The sequence below is a fragment of the Alligator sinensis genome, unplaced genomic scaffold (genome assembly GCF_000455745.1).
Source record: "Alligator sinensis unplaced genomic scaffold, ASM45574v1 scaffold1267_1, whole genome shotgun sequence".
Classification (NCBI taxonomy): domain Eukaryota; kingdom Metazoa; phylum Chordata; order Crocodylia; family Alligatoridae; genus Alligator; species Alligator sinensis.
This window is the reverse complement of record NW_005842446.1, coordinates 1,263,690-1,264,297: the sequence shown is the minus strand read 5'-3', so window position 1 is coordinate 1,264,297 and position 608 is coordinate 1,263,690. Positions and strand designations below refer to the sequence as shown.

General features: G+C 69.6%; 1 protein-coding gene across 1 annotated transcript in view; it reads left to right on the top strand.

Moving 5' to 3' along the window:
• LOC102381491 (cerebellin-1-like) overlaps positions 1 to 608 on the top strand; it is a 10,689-nt gene that overhangs the window by 7,432 nt on the left and 2,649 nt on the right. Inside the window, exon 2 of the mRNA XM_006030458.3 lies at positions 209 to 328. Within this exon, the coding sequence (XP_006030520.1) occupies positions 209 to 328 (120 nt within the window). The remainder of the gene's footprint in view (positions 1 to 208; positions 329 to 608) is intronic.

Below are 608 nucleotides of genomic sequence, written 5' to 3'. Positions count from 1 at the left end.
CCAGCTGTCCCAGACGCGTGGGGTGTGTGTGTGTGTGCCCAGGACCCAGTCTGCACCCGGCTGTGAAGAGGGACTGACAGAAAGCCGGCCTGAGACAAGCAGCGAGGAGAGGGAGCGGGAGGGAGAGCTGGGAGAAGACTCGCGGGCCGGGCCGGGCCGGGCCGGGCCGGGCCGGGCCGCGCTGCCCTCACACCCCTTGTCCTTGCAGGTACTAGTGAATGTCGGCAGCAACTTCGACTCGGAGCGGAGCACGTTCATCGCGCCGCGGAAGGGGATTTACAGCTTTAACTTCCACGTGGTGAAGGTCTACAACCGGCAAACCATCCAGGTCAGCCCGGCCCCGGGGGGCTGCCCGGTCCCGAAGGCGCCAGACTTGTGCGGGGAAAGAGCCGAGCTCGGCCCGTGGCGCCTCCCTGAGTCCAGTCACGTGGGATCCGGGGCACCCTCCTCACGAGGCCTCCCCGGGAGCCCCACGCACCGCCCGCGGCAGCTTCCCTGCTCCACCCCCGGACGCCTGGGGCCTAGGGTCGGGCGGGGTCCCGTTTCCCAGTGGCGGGAGGCTTGGCCGTGATCTGAGGACTGCGGTGTTAAGCCCCGACGCCCAGGCC